At 46.2% G+C, this 13,614-nt stretch overlaps 1 protein-coding gene across 1 annotated transcript in view; it reads left to right on the top strand.

Annotated features, from left to right (window-relative positions):
• The first annotated feature begins 606 nt into the window (after positions 1-606).
• TWF1 (twinfilin actin binding protein 1) overlaps positions 607-13,614 on the top strand; it is a 63,395-nt gene continuing 50,387 nt past the window's right edge. Inside the window, exon 1 of the mRNA XM_063927344.1 lies at positions 607-787. Within this exon, the coding sequence (XP_063783414.1) occupies positions 763-787 (25 nt within the window). The 5' untranslated portion in view covers positions 607-762. The remainder of the gene's footprint in view (positions 788-13,614) is intronic.

Raw genomic sequence — 13,614 nt, 5'->3', positions numbered from 1 at the left:
TGCAGGTGTCTTCGGGGGGGGGGGGCGGACTGTGACATCACTAAGCCCGCCCCCGCACCGGGAAATGCCGCGATTCGCGGGTCCGCGGGAAGGGGGCAGGGCTAAAATGATGCGATTTGCGTCATTTTAACCCCTTCTCCACCCGACGGACCCGCGAATGCGGGAGGTTATCTCTCCATCCTGCTCGCATCACTAGGGTGCGAGCAGGATGCGGGAGACCTGCCCACTCTTCCGGGGGTGCGGGGGGCTACCCCAAAAAACGGGAGCCTCCCGCAGCTTCCGGGAGAGTAGGTAAGTATGGTACAAGATTTGCTTCTGTTTGTCCACATATTTTATGATTGACAACTACGGGCACAGCTTTTTGCTTTTGCTTATTACAATGACCATAAATAATTTGAATCGGTACTGGACCACCAATCCAAGGCACCCCTGCAAGTACCCCGTGCCAAGGCACACACAGTTTGAGAACCACTGACGTAAGGGATGTGACAGCTCTGATGATCTGCCTGCTATGTTTGCACAGTCAGAGTTGTGTGTCAGCAGCCAGCCAAGGACAGATAGCAAAGCACTATTGCGAAAGCGTTATATCAGGGCGTGGGCAGCATGCCCTGTGTGTGTTGTTGTGGTGTGCAACTGAGCAGTTCGGTTACCCGGCAACGCGCGCTCAGGCTGATGACGTGTATCCCCCGCGGGAGCCGGCTCTGCAGTCCTTCTCGCTGTCACTTCCTGGTTGTGCTTCTCGTGCTGTAAGGCGGATTTATCATGTCCCACCAGACCGGCATCCAAGGTGAGTGTTGCCGCTATCCTCTGATGTGACATGGTTAGCTGTTGCTCTGACTCCTGCAGTCACCCCCTGACACAGAGCTACCCGCCTCGGGTGCCCCAGACTGCTCTCCTATTGCTGTCTCCGATCAGTAGTACTCCCGCTAGCGCAGGGCTGCTCGGTGTAGGGTAACACTACTACTGTAAACTGGCCCCTATACCTCACACTGTCTCCTGCACAGCCGCGGTCTGTAGAAACTATTGTGCAAAGCAAACTCTTTACATGTACATCACGGTTATTCTAATCATCTGGTATTAAAGAGAGTCATAGTTTACACTAACCTAACTAAGCTTTTACCCTATCTATCTATCTATCTATCTATCTATCTATCTATCTATCTATCATGTATATGTAGTGTAGCCCATGTTCTGAACTTATACGGACGAGGGTTTTGCATCAGGAAACGGATTGAATAACAGTAATGCAACACTTGTATAAGAGACGAATAATGTGCTTCATCTTTAGAATAAGCAGAGTATTGTACTACTTGCCTTTATTCTGAACCAATTCTGGCAATTTTGTGTTTCTTTAGTGATAATGCAGTCATGCGGTATAGTGTGTTTGTGCATTATTATTTTACTTGGACGTAAAATGCTTTTTTTGCTAACACCCTCTGCAGGTGCCAGTTAAAATTAGGTATGTTGAGCCTTGTTCCAGGTGCAGTGATCATCGTGGGAATAATAACTGACTTGGAGGCCAATGTACAAAGAGTGTTTGGTTTTTTTCAGTGTAGAATTTTTTTACATGATTATCCCCACTACTGTATGTACGGGTGGTCTTCTGTTTGCCGGCGGGCGGGCTCCCGGCGCTCAGTATACCGGCGCCGGGAGCCCGACAGCCGGCATACCGACAATTATTTTCCCTCGTGGGGGTCCACGACCCCCATAGAGGGAGAATAAAATAGTGTGGCGCGCGTAGCGCGCCACCGTGCCCGTAGCGTGGCGAGCGCAGCGAGCCCGCAAGGGGCTCATTTGCGCTCGCCAAGCTGTCGGTAAGCCGGCGGTCGGGCTCCCGGCGCCGGGATGCTGGTCGCCGGGAGCCCGACCGCCGGCCAGCCGTAGTGAACCCGTATGTACTAGAGTGAACTCAAAGAACAGTGCTAGCAGGGAATCTGACACTACACATGTGCACAGAGCAAGATTTGGGAGCCAGCCATAGCCTTCAGGAGCAGGACCGCAAGATTCCTCTCCTGCAAGTTAGCCTTCATAGGCTTAAAGCGGTTTATCCCATTTGAAGATGGCATAAACCTACAGGGCCAAATGCTGAAAAGCGATAGAACTGTAGTCCCCAAACACAGCAGTTCGTTAGCGATGGTGAACACAGGATTTGTTCGCAGAGTGAGTGACCACAAGTAGTGCCCATTTCTGGGAGGTAAAGGGGGAGGCTACAAAAATAAAGGTGTGTTGTTACTGTTTCAGGACCGTGTCTGAGCCTTCATCATTGTACGCAGTTGTAAAGGTTCTGGCAGGTTACTTGCAACAGACATTTTAAGCACCCATAGGGTTGCTCATAGGTTCAGTGGTGCGACCTAGGTGTGTCCAATGGTGCATATCTGTATGCAAGCGGCAGATCTGAGACTGTTCTACCCCTTTCACACCGCAGCTTTAACCCGGTAAATTTGCCATTTTTTAAGCCTTCCAAAACAGTTCTAGCTGCGGTGTGAAAGGGCCACTTTGAATTTACTGGTTACAGATTACTGGTATTTTAAAACGGTTAAAAAGCAGGGTCCTGCACGGTTCAGACCCGTTTCATTGTGCAATGTGAAAGGCTCTGAAACGGTATTTCCAAACCACGAAGGTGATAGGCTGTCTCCATGCGTGATGTCACCAGGCAGAAGAAGGAAACAAACTGGAGGAAACGATTTTTTTTATACAGAATACAGTTTAAAATGGCAAATTGGAGTGATGAGGAGGTTAAGGAGCTGCTTAGGATCAGAGGGGATGAAGAATTTGCTAGACAAATCACTGGGACAGTGAAGGATGCAGTAATCTACAAAAACATGGTAAAGATGCTTGAAGCTGCTGGGTTCCATCGTACAACTAGCCAAATAATTAATAATTAATTAATAATTATTAATAATGTGTGGGCCAGAAAAGTCCATTTAAAATGACAACCACTGTTTTCTATGGGAGAAACGGGTTCAGTGTGAAAGGTACCAAAACGGTAATGAAACGGTAATATACCAGTTACAACATGCGATGTGAAGGGGGTTTAACTGCTCAGAGCCGTTTTAAGAACCGTTTCAAAAGCAGGGTTTGCGATGTGAAAGCAGCATTAGTGGGCATCTCTGTACTAAATCCCATGCAGCTTATTTTCACAGATCTGATGCATCCACTACTGGATCAGGCCCATAAAGATTTGGCTGTAAAGCGCATAAGCCAGTTGAAAACATAAAATGATGTTGTTAAATTTGCAACAGGGCATTTATAAATCGGAAAGTTATTTGATTGTGTATAACAAAATACAATGCAGGATACAATAATATTTGGAATGAGACTACAGGCCATGTGGTGGAAAGGCTTGTACCACACTTAAAGACTGAACACAAAGTTAAAATATTCATTCTATATTCTGCAGTATGTGTATTGACAGGTGTTATTGAGCTCGTTACATGTCTTGCAATGTCTTCTTCTTTCATCACTTTGGATTTTGATTATAACAGCAGAGCAATTGGCTGGCATATTATTAAAGGACATATACGCACAGTTTGATCCCTCTATGCGGGACCCCCACATAAAAATTGGGGGTGAGGTTAGCCGAGGTGTTTTCTTGACCAATTATGGTCTCTTTATATACATTTTTTTTCTTGACCTATGATGGTCTCATTAATACAGATTCATCTGTACTGGTGAAGGTGAAATAGATGCAGTACTGAATGTGTCTACATCTTTTTCAAGTTATTCTACAACTACATGAGACCAGAACATTCGCTGTTTTTATAACCTACGCTTTTACTGTCTTGATCTATTTTCAGTTTGGTGGACATTGACCTATTTATTAATGTATAAATATTAAAATTCTTGTTTTATCTGTATTTGACTTTATAAAACTTTTCTAGTTGTCAAGAGTGCGCCCACACAAGAGCCTTCTTTCTCTTTTTCCCTAACAATATACTCACTACTGGCTCGGGGCCCACCACCAAGTGATAGAAATCTAGGGATCTATTCCCTGATAGGACTTCATTATTTTTGGTTATATTCTATTCTAAGTTATACTGCTAGACTTGTGCAGAATCACAATCCCTCGTACTAATGTCATGTTTGGGTTGTTTGTCAATAAATTGCACCTAGGAGAGGCTTGTCAATTGCAATCATATTCTTCCCTGATGGGATAAGCATATTGTAGTAATCATAAAGATTTCTTGGAACTCAGGGCACAGAATAGCCTCTTGCTACCTCAGTAGCTTTAGGCTACTAGCTCTGAGTTGGCTGTTGTTCCAGCAGGTAGTAAAAGTAGGAATAGATTTCACTTTACTTTAGGTTGCCCAACACTACATAAAATATATATAATTTATGAAAAAGTGAATGTCACAAAGGTGCTAAAATAACTATAACTTATTTATTTACATTCATGGGGCTGTACACTCAGGCTGCAATATTGTGGTCTTGGTTATTGTTAGGATTAATTCATTATTTATTCATGGTTTGCCATGTGTGGATGAACGACTTGTTTCTGTTGCATTATTTCTTCACAGTAGAGACTTGTGTTGTGCCTTAATGTTACATTTCAGAAGTGGAAACAACTGTGGGGTGGCTGGGGTAATTACAAATATACATTTGTTGGAAATATTGAGCATCACTAACAAGACGTTCCATGAAGCCTGCAGTTTTTCTTACCTGCTGCCAAATCGGGATTTACTCCACCTCAGACCTTTACTCTATACTTCCTGCTGATAAAGTTCCTCTCTCCTCTGTTGTAGCACTGCATACCAGCGTTGTGTACAGGTGAAATATGTCTCGCTTGATAGTAAACCTTGACTAATAGTCATTACATTCCTGCTTCATAACATTATTCCTGCCTGTTTATGTGACACTGTCAGTGAAACACATGAACCTCAGCAGGTTTGAAGTACTGGTTTTCACCTAAAGAACTTTCCATATATTTTTCATATTTTGTTTCTATTGTTGCATCCAGCAATCACCATACAGACATAAATCAGTTGAAAAATGTCACAAGGAATGCATCCATGCAATTTTCCCATCTTATCATATAGAGAGTATATGATGATGCTGCTTCAGCCTACAACAGCTGAAATAAACTTATGTGCAGTAAACAAACAAAACTGACACAAGCTGGGGTACACACTATGCAATATTTTAAATGATATCGCTCATTTTCACCCTTTTGAGTGATATCGTTTATAATATTGCTGAGTATGTATACACTATGTCATTAATAAAGGGTGTGCTCCCTCAGGTCGTTAACGGTATAATTGTCATCTGTACATGCAGCTCAGTTTTGTTTATGTCGGCCAAAACGGCATGTTCGGGCCAGTCAATGAACAATAACGTTAGCGGTTGCTATAACAGTTATTTTCTTAACATAGAAAGTAGCTTAATTAGAAATAATGTAATATGAGTCAAGGGGATGTGGTATATTATGTTAACACTCAACATGTCGACAGCATAATATTGACATTTATCATGTTGATACTGACATAATATCAACATTGCGAATGTCTACAGTGGGATTGTGTGTTAAACCTAAGCCTACCCCAAAAATCATGTGCCAACATTCTGACATTGTTGACATGTCGCTGTCAACATTGTGAATGTTGACATAATGACAATATACTGAGTCTGGGCATCTTATTATATTTAATTTTAAAATAAGACCATTGCCCAAAGTGAATTTAATATAATGTATGCATGATTGTGCTACCATCCACTACATGTGTCTATGGGCCTGATTCATTACTGATCACTTAATGCATGTGCAGGATGGGTCCTGCAGTCACAGTGCACATATGTGAACGCCTCTGGCTGATTGACAGGCAGAGGCGGGGAGGGTCGTTCGGGAAAACGGGCGTTTTGCTCCCGTTTTCTGGGAGTGTCGAGGCCAAGGACTTCATCGCAAGATAGTCTCCTTGGCCCCGCAAGCCGCACTGCAACGGCAAGGCTGAGTAAGCCAGCCATCGCAGATGAACGTTGAGATGTTCATCTAATGGGGGTAATTCCAAGTTGATCGCAGCAGGAAATTTTTTAGCAGTTGGGCAAAACCATGTGCACTGCAGGGGGGGCAGATATAACATTTGCAGAGAGAGTTAGATTTGGGTGGGTTATTTTGTTTCTGTGCAGGGTAAATACTGGCTGCTTTATTTTTACACTGCAATTTAGATTTCAGTTTGAATACACCCCACCCAAATCTTACTCTCTCTGCACATGTTATATTTAAAATTGCTGCTGCGATCAACTCAGAATTAGGCCCAATATGCGATCACATGACAAATGCAGGTAGGAGGTGGTATGCACCTCCTCCTGCATTTGCATTGCTAAGGATTGCAAATGCAAAGCTGCTCGCATTTGCAATCCTTAATGAATCAGACCCTATGTCCACTCTATATAACACATAGAAGTATAATTAATATGGTGTATAAAACTGGATTGAAGGAACCTATATAGGGTAATAATAGGATTTTAATACCTACCGGTAAATCCTTTTCTCTTAGTCCGTAGAGGATGCTGTGGACATCATAAGAACCATGGGGTATAGACGGGATCCGCAGGAGACATGGGCACTTTAAGACTTTGAAAGGGTGTGAACTGGCTCCTCCCTCTATGCTCCTCCTCCAGACTCCAGTTATAGGAACTGTGCCCAGGGAGACGGACATTTCGAGGAAAGGATTTATTGTTAAACTATGGTGAGAGTCATACCAGCTCACACCTCAACCATGCCGCAGAACATGGCATTCAACAGAACACAGGCCAACGGCATGAATAATAGCAGCAATAGGCTGACAATAAACGTAACACAACATATGTGTAACCATAACTATTAACTGCAGATACATTACGCACCGGGACGGTCGCCCAGCATCCTCTATGGACTAAGAGAAAAGGATTTACCGGTAGGTATTAAAATCCTATTTTCTCATACGTCCTAGAGGTTGCTGGGGACACCATTAGGACCATGGGGTTATACCAAAGCTCTAGAATGGGCGGGAGAGTGCGGACGACTCTGCAGCAACGATTGACCGAACTTAAGGTCTTCATCGGCCAAGGTGTCAAATTTGTAGAACTTTGCAAAAGTGTTTGACCCCGACAAAGTAGCTGCTCGGCAAAGTTGCAATGCCGACACCCCCCGGGCAGCCGCCCAGGACGAGCCCACCTTTCTAGTAGAATGGGCCTTCACCGATTCCGGTAATGGCAATCCAGCCGTGGAATGAGCATGCTGAATCGTGTTACAGATCCAGCGTGCAATGGTCTGCTTGGAAGCAGGACACCCAACCTTGTTGGGAGCATACAGGACAAACAGAGCCTCAGTTTTCCTAATCTGTGCCGTTCTGGCGACAGAAATCTTCAAAGCTCTGACCACATCCAGAGATTTCGACTCCGTGAAGGCGTCAGTAGCCACAGGTACAATAGGTTGGTTTATGTGGAAAGAGGAAACCACCTTCGGTAAAAATTGCTTGCGTGTCCTCAATTCAGCTCTATCTTCATGGAAGATCAAATAAGGGCTCTTGTGAGACAAGGCCGCTAACTCAGACACCCGCCTTGCAGATGCCAAGGCCAACAGGATGACCACTTTCCAGGTGAGGAGTTTCAACTCCACCTTCCGTAAAGGTTCAAACCAATGTGATTTAAGGAACTGCAACACCACATTAAGATCCCATGGTGCCACTGGAGGCACAAATGGAGGTTGGATGTGCAACACGCCTTTCACGAAAGTCTGAACTTCTGGAAGGGAGGCCAATTGTTTCTGAAAGAAAACCGATAAGGCTGAAATCTGTACCTTAATCAAGCCAAATTTTAGGCCCGCATCCACACCTGCTTGTAGAAAATGGAGAAAACGTCCTAAGCGAAACTCTTCCGTAGGAGCCCCCTTGGATTCACACCAAGAAGCATATTTTCTCCAAATACGGTGGTAATGTTTAGACGTTACCCCTTTTCTCTGACGTCCTAGTGGATGCTGGGAACTCCGTAAGGACCACGGGGAATAGACGGGCTCCGCAGGAGACTGGGCACTCTATAAGAAAGATTTGGTACTATCTGGTGTGCACTGGCTCCTCCCTCTATGCCCCTCCTCCAGACCTCAGTTAGATTTCTGTGCCCGGCCCGAGCTGGTTGCACACTAGGGGCTCTCCTGAGCTTCTAGAAAGAAAGTTTAAATTAGGTTTCTCTATCGTCCTAGTGGATGCTGGGGTTCCTGAAAGGACCATGGGGAATAGCGGCTCCGCAGGAGACAGGGCACAAAAAGTAAAGCTTTAGGATCAGGTGGTGTGCACTGGCTCCTCCCCCTATGACCCTCCTCCAAGCCAGTTAGATTTTTGTGCCCGGCCGAGAAGGGTGCAATCTAGGTGGCTCTCCTAAAGAGCTGCTTAGGAAAGTTTAGCTTAGGTTTTTTATTTTACAGTGAGTCCTGCTGGCAACAGGATCACTGCAACGAGGGACTTAGGGGAGAAGAAGTGAACTCACCTGCGTGCAGGATGGATTGGCTTCTTGGCTACTGGACATCAGCTCCAGAGGGACGATCACAGGTACAGCCTGGATGGTCACCGGAGCCTTGCCGCCGGCCCCCTTGCAGATGCTGAAGTAAGAAGAGGTCCAGAATCGGCGGCAGAAGACTCCTCAGTCTTCTAAAGGTAGCGCACAGCACTGCAGCTGTGCGCCATTTTCCTCTCAGCACACTTCACACGGCAGTCACTGAGGGTGCAGGGCGCTGGGAGGGGGGCGCCCTGGGAGGCAAATGAATACCTATTTTGGCTAAAAATACCTCACATATAGCCTCCGGAGGCTATATGGAGATATTTAACCCCTGCCAGAATCCGTTAAGAGCGGGAGACGAGGCCGCCGAAAAAGGGGCGGGGCCTATCTCCTCAGCACACAGCGCCATTTTCCCTCACAGAAAGGCTGGAGGGAAGGCTCCCAGGCTCTCCCCTGCACTGCACTACAGAAACAGGGTTAAAACAGAGAGGGGGGGCACTAATTTGGCGATATGCTTATATATATATATTAAGATGCTATAAGGGAAAACACTTATATAAGGTTGTCCCTATATAATTATAGCGTTTTTGGTGTGTGCTGGCAAACTCTCCCTCTGTCTCTCCAAAGGGCTAGTGGGTCCTGTCCTCTATCAGAGCATTCCCTGTGTGTGTGCTGTGTGTCGGTACGTGTGTGTCGACAGGTAGGAGGACGATGTTGGTGAGGAGGCGGAGCAATTGCCTGTAATGGTGATGTCACTCTCTAGGGAGTCGACACCGGAATGGATGGCTTATTTAGGAAATTACGTGATAATGTCAACACGCTGCAAGGTCGGTTGACGACATGAGACGGCCGACAAACAATTAGTACGGTCCAGACGTCTCAAAAACACCGTCAAGGGTTTTAAAACGCCCGTTTACTTTAGTCGGTCGACACAGACACAGACAGGGACACTGAATCCAGTGTCGACGGTGAATAAACAAACGTATTCCTTATTAGGGCCACACGTTAAAGGCAATGAAGGAGGTGTTACGTATTTCTGATACTACAAGTACCACAAAAGAGGGTATTATGTGGGATGTGAAAAAACTACCATAGTTTTTCCTGAATCAGATAAATTAAATAAAGTGTGTGATGATGCGTGGGTTCCCCCCGATAGAAAATTATGGGCGGTATACCCTTTCCCGCCAGAAGTTAGGGCGCGTTGGGAAACACCCTTTAAGGTGGATAAGGCGCTCACACGCTTATCAAAACAAGTGGCGGTACCGTCTATAGATAGGGCCGTCCTCAAGGACCAGCTGACAAGGCTGGAAAATATAATAAAAAGTATATACACACATACTGGTGTTATACTGCGGCCAGCGATCGCCTCAGCCTGGATGTGCAGAGCTAGGGTGGCTTGGTCGGATTCCCTGACTAAAAATATTGATACCCTTGACAGGGACAGTATTTTATTGACTATAGAGCATTTCTATATATGCGAGATGCACAGAGGGATATTTGCACTCTGGCATCATGAATAAACGCGATGTCCATAACTGCCAGAAGATGTTATGGACACGACAGTGGTCAGGTGATGCAGATTCCAAACGGCACAGTATGGCCGTATACAGGAAGAGGACTTGTTTGGGGTCGGTCCATCGGACCTGGTGGTCACGGCAACTGCTGGAAAATCCACCGTTTTTTACCCTAAGTCACATCTCTGCAGAAAAAGACACCGTCTTTTCAGCCTCAGTCCTCTCGTCCCTATAAGATCATATCTGCCCAGGGATAGAGGAAAGGGAAGAAGACTGCAGCAGGCAGCCCATTCCCAGGAACAGAAGCGTTCCACCGCGTCTGACAAGTTCTCAGCATGGCGCTGAGACCGTACAGGACCCCTGGATCCTACAAGTAGTATCCCGGGGGTACAGATGGGAATGTCGAGACGTTTCCCCTTCGCAGGCTCCTGAAGTCTGCTTTACCAAGTCTCCCTCCGACAAGGAGGTAGTATGGAAAAAAATTCACAAGCTGTATTCCCAGCAGGTGATAATTAAATTACCCCTCCTACTACAGAAAAGGGGTATTATTCCACACTATATTGTGGTACTGAAGCCAGAAGGCTAGGTGAGACTTATTCTAAAAATTTGTTTTTGAACACTTACAAAGGTTCAAATTAAGATGAAGTCACTCAGAGCAGTGATAACGAACCAGGAATAAGGGGACTATATAGTGTCCCGGGACATCAGGGATGCTTACCTCTATGTCCCAAATTTGCCCTTCTCACTAAGGGTACCTCAGGTTCGTGGTGCAGAACTGTCACTATCAGTTTCAGACGCTGCCGTTTGGATTGTCCACGGCACCCTGGGGTCTTTACCAAGGTAATGGCCGAATTGATGATTCTTCTTCGAAGAAAAGGCGTATTAATTATCCCTTACTTGGACGATCTCCTGATAGGGGCATAGTCCAGGGAACAGTTGGAGGTCGGAGTAGCACTATCTCGGATACTGCTACAATCAGCACGGGTGGATTCTAAATATTCCAAAATCGCAGCTGATCCCGACGACACGTCTGCTGTGCCTAGGGATGATTCTGGACACAGTCCAGAAAAAGGTGTTTCTCCCGGAAGAGAAAGCCAGGGAGTTATCCGAGCAAGTCAGGAACCTCCTACAAACAGTGCATCATTGCACAAGGGTCCTGGTAAAAATGGTGGCTTCCTACGAAGCAATTCCATTCGGCAGATTTCACGTAAGAACTTTTCAGTGGGATCTGCTGGACAAATGGTCCGGATCGCATCTTCAGATGCATCAGCGGATAACCCAATATCCAAGGACAAGGGTGTCTCTCCTGTGGTGGTTATAGAGTGCTCATCTTCTAGAGGGCAGCAGATTCGGCATTCAGGATTGGATGCTGGTAACCACGGAGCCCAGCCTGAGAGGCTGGGGAGCAGTCACACAAGGAAAAAATTTCCAGGGAGTGTGATCAAGTATGGAGACTTTTCTCCACATAAATATACTGGAGCTAAGGGTAAATTTATAATGCTCTAAGCTTAGCAAGACCTCTGCTTCAAGGTCAGCCGGTATTGATCCAGTGGGAAAAACATCACGGCAGTCGCCCACGTAAACAGACAGGGCGACACAAGAAGCAGGAGGGCAATGGCAGAAACTGCAAGGACTTTTCGCTGGGCGGAAAATCATGTGATAACACTGTCAGCAGTTTTTCATCCCGGGAATGGAAACTGGGAAGCAGACTTCCTCAGCACGACCTCCACCCGGGAGAGTGGAAACTTCATTGAGAAGTTTTTTCCACATGATTGTAAACCGTTGGGAAATACCAAAGGTGGACATGATGGCGTCCCGTCTGAACAAAAAACGGGACAGGTATTGCGCCAGGTCAAGAGACCCTCAGGCAATAGATGTGGACGTTCTGGTAACACCGTGGGTGTACCAGTCGGTGTATGTGTTCCCTCCTCTGCTTCTCATACCTAAGGTGCTGAGAATTATAAGACGTAGAGGAGTAAGAACTATACTCATGGCTCCGGATTGGCCAAGAAGGACTTGGTACCCGGAACTTCAAGAGATGCTTACAGAGGTCTTATGGCCTCTGCCGCTAAGAAGGGACTTGCTTCAGCAAGTACCATGTCTGTTCCAAGACTTACCGCAGCTGCGTTTGTCGGCATGGCGATGGAAAGCCGGATCCTAAGGGAAAAAAGGCATTCCGGAAGAGGTCATTCCTACCCTGGTCAAAGCCAGAAAGGAGGTGACCGCACAACATTATCACCACGTGTGGCGAAAATATGTTGCGTGGTGTGAGGCCAGGAAGGCCCCACAAAGAAATTTCAACTCGGTCGTTTCCTGCATTTCCTGCAAACAGGAGTGTCTATGGGCCTCAAATTGGGGTCCATTAAGGTTCAAATTCGGCCCTGTAAATTTTCTTCCAGAAAGAATTGGCTTCAGTTCCTTAAGTCCAGAAGTTTGTCAAGGGAGTATTGCATATACAAACCCCTTTTTTGTGCCTCCAGTGGCACTGTGGGATCTCAACGTAGTTCTGGGATTCCTCAAATCACATTGGTTTAAAACCAGTCAAATATGTGGATTTGAAGCATCTCACATAAAAAGTGACCATGCTCTTGGCCCTGGCCTGGACCAGGCGAGTGTCAAATTGGTGGTTTTTTCTCAAAAAAGCCCATATCTGTTTGTCCATTCGGACAGGGCAGAGCTGCGGACTCGTCCCCAGTTCTCTCCCTAAGGTGGTGTCAGTGTTTCACCTGAACCAGCTTATTGTGGTGCCTTGCACTTACTAGGGACTTGGAGGACTCCAAGTTGCTAGGAGTTGTCAGGGCCCTGAAAATATGTTCCAGGACAGCTGGAGTCAGAAAATCTGACTCGCTGTTTATACTGTATGCACCCAACAAGTTGGGTGCGCCTGCTTCTAAGCAGGCGATTGCTCGTTGGATTTGTAACACAATTCAACTTGCACATTCTGAGGCAGGCCTGCCACAGTCTAAATCGGTTAAGGCCCATTCCACAAGGAAGGTGGGCTCATCTTGGGCGGCTGCCCGAGAGGTCTCGGCATTACAACTCTGCCGAGCAGCTACGTGGTCAGGGGAGAACACGTTTGTAAAATTCTACAAATTTGATATCCTGGCAAAAGAGGACCTGGAGTTCTCTCATTCGGTGCTGCAGAGTCATCCGCACTCTCCCGCCCGTTTGGGAGCTTTGGTATAATCCCCATGGTCCTTTCAGGAACCCCAGCATCCACTAGGACGATAGAGAAAATAAGAATTTACTTACCGATAATTCTATTTCTCGGAGTCCGTAGTGGATGCTGGGCGCCCATCCCAAGTGCGGATTATCTGCAATACTTGTACATAGTTACAAAAATCGGGTTATTATTGTTGTGAGCCATCTTTTCAGAGGCTCCGCTGTTATCATACTGTTAACTGGGTTTAGATCACAAGTTGTACGGTGTGATTGGTGTGGCTGGTATGAGTCTTACCCGGGATTCATAATTCCTCCCTTATTGTGTACGCTCGTCCGGGCACAGTACCTAACTGGCTTGGAGGAGGGTCATAGGGGGAGGAGCCAGTGCACACCACCTGATCCTAAAGCTTTACTTTTTGTGCCCTGTCTCCTGCGGAGCCGCTATTCCCCATGGTCCTTTCAGGAACCCCAG

The sequence above is a fragment of the Pseudophryne corroboree genome, chromosome 6 (assembly GCF_028390025.1).
Source record: "Pseudophryne corroboree isolate aPseCor3 chromosome 6, aPseCor3.hap2, whole genome shotgun sequence".
NCBI lineage: Eukaryota > Metazoa > Chordata > Amphibia > Anura > Myobatrachidae > Pseudophryne > Pseudophryne corroboree.
Note: the sequence above shows the minus strand (reverse complement) of the source record. Positions and strands in the feature narration are given on the sequence as shown.